The sequence below is a fragment of the Octopus bimaculoides genome, chromosome 25, assembly GCF_046866305.1.
Source record: "Octopus bimaculoides isolate indiv1 chromosome 25, ASM4686630v1, whole genome shotgun sequence".
Taxonomy (NCBI): Eukaryota; Metazoa; Mollusca; class Cephalopoda; order Octopoda; family Octopodidae; genus Octopus; species Octopus bimaculoides.
The window spans coordinates 22465510-22467925 of record NC_142952.1 but is presented as its reverse complement, the minus strand read 5'-3'; the positions used below and the strand labels follow the sequence as shown (position 1 = coordinate 22467925).

General features: G+C 39.6%; 1 protein-coding gene across 4 annotated transcripts in view; it reads left to right on the top strand.

Annotated features, from left to right (window-relative positions):
* The first annotated feature begins 405 nt into the window (after positions 1-405).
* The window catches only part of LOC106880220 (ELKS/Rab6-interacting/CAST family member 1), a 296919-nt gene continuing 294908 nt past the window's right edge, over positions 406-2416 (top strand). For 3 of the 4 annotated variants that reach the window (XM_052976222.2, XM_052976223.2, XM_089342286.1), the window contains exon 1: positions 470-1970. In XM_052976222.2, the coding sequence (XP_052832182.1) occupies positions 981-1970 (990 nt within the window). In that variant the 5' untranslated portion in view covers positions 470-980. Of the gene's footprint in view, positions 1971-2416 lie in introns of all 4 variants that reach the window. The other variant, XM_052976221.2, reaches the window with a different exon arrangement.

The window sequence follows — 2416 nt, the reverse complement described above, 5'->3', positions numbered from 1 at the left end:
AAAAAAATCAACCTCCCCGAGAAAGAAACAGAAGCTAAAGGCAAGCACAGTAGTATATATATATATATTAGGGAGAGAGAGAGAGAGAGAGAGAGATAACAAAAACAGGAGATACCCGAAGAATTTTGTTTCTCTATTTCTCTAGCATCGTCCTCATATTGTGATATTGTGTATGTCTATATATACACACACACATACATTCATATATACATACTCACACATACACTTAAGTATTGATGCTGTGATGCTGCTACTATGACTAACAGTTAACTTTTAAACGGCACATCATTCACATGTATACATATACACAGTCACACGTGATACTCGCTCATAAACTTATCTCTATGTGTTTATACAGAGATCTAGCTTAATATATATATATATATATATATATATATATATATATATATATATATATATATATAGTGAATATGTCGCCAAGAATGTGTGCAAGAAAGTTAGTGGCGCACTTGGTCGGATGCTACAGCCGCTGATAAACGAACGGCTTAGTAGGGGGGTGAAAACGAAGCACCGATCCTGATAGTGTTGTTTCGGGGGGAGGGGAAGTTTCAGTTAGAATTTTGGTGACTTCGCAGAAATTATATCATGATGTGTGTGTAGAAAGTGTGATAATGAAGTGTTAGGAAATTGTTGTTCCACGATCTCGTCGAAGACGAGTGGAAGAGTGAATGAAAGAGTAGGAATAAAGTGGGGGAATATATCGCTCAAAGAAAACAATAAGAAAACAGTCATCTATACGAACAACATTTAACAATTGTAATACATTTCTCTGGGAACGAAACGAAAGATATAAGAGGGAAAGGGTTTTCTTTTTGTCCCTTTGGTCAGGATCGGAAGTAAGTTACAATAAATAATTGGTTAGTGAAAGGGTTACTCAGCTTGCTTGTGTGTGTGCATATACATAGAGTTTTGTTTTACAATTTCTTTAGAGTTCGTTGTTTGTCGCCTGCTTCAGTACCATGTATTCTTCGAATGTATCTCGGTCAACAGGGAGGTTGGACTCCATGACCAACTCCCTACCTAATTCTCGCAGTGGTCACCATTATTCTTCGTTATCGTCTCCATCCAAGTCTTCTAATGGCTCACTGATTGAGCATCGTAAGCACAGCGGAGGGACCAGCGGTACTTCATCTGTCTCGTCCAAATTATTGTCTCCGCGCCGAAGTAGGTCCAGCGGAACGGATAGTAGTAGCCAAGGTAGCCGTTCCAGCAGCCCCCTAGACATGTCCACAGACAGCATTCAGTCTGTAAATTCAGCATACAACCTGAGCCAATCTTATGTCCTAGATGGGCACACAAGTCCGATTCCTTCCCTCTATGACAGCCGTTCCAGTAGCATGACTAGTGTAAGAAGCTTTATGCGAGATCGGTCTTTAGAAAGAAATAGCGATATTGAGAGAATGTCCTCTTCAGGTATTTATTCAGATGGTCGATCACAATCATCCGAAACCAATAGGTATCCAACGTTGGGCACTGGCGGTCGAGATCACCGCGATTTGGCCCCCACCAGCTCTGGTAGTGTCCGAGAACGCCGCCCTAGTTACCAACTCTCCTCTTCGTCATCTCGTGATCGTTCTTTAGACAGGGAGTATCCTCACATGGGAGCTAGGTCCTTGGAAAGGGACTATGCTTTCCATCACAACCGCAATCGAAGTTTTGATATGGCCGAGGTACTTTCTTCCAGTTTCACTTCGCAGTCCGTCATGGATGTCCGACTTAAAGACCAGATTATTTTGGATTTGCAAAACCAAATAGCCGAATTAAATAGAGACTGTTTACAGTATCAAAGGGATGCAGAAAATTCAAATGAAAAATTAAACTCTTGCATGAACAGTATTAAAACTTTTTGGAGTCCCGAATTGAAAAAGGAAAGGGCTCAACGAAAGGAAGAGGTTTCTAAATACCTTAACTTAAACGAGCAACTGAAAATAACCCAGGCTGAATTTCAGGTAAGATTCTCTTTGATTATTTACTACTTATGAATTATTTTAGCCATTTGCGGAAGCACGGCCGATCTCTCTCCTTTATTTCTCGCTAGATATACCTTTTAAAAAGCAAATGTCACAAAAATGAGGGTTCCACCTTCATATGTACAATACTCATAAAAATTCACTCGATTTAAATTATTCTTATAAATCACTATTTGATAGTCATTGTTCAGAAAAAAAAAAAATTCGAAATATATCGATTCTTCTCAGCCATACCTCACTCAACCATCTCTTAGATACCGGCGACAGCTCTCACACGTCGTCATGTGCTTTCGTTTATACCCAGAGTGCACTCACACCCTACTACAACCCATCATAAACACAAATATATGTACACATAATTATGACAAGAAGGGTTTCTTTTGTTTAGACACAAACCATTTTTCATCTACAGGATGGATGCATCC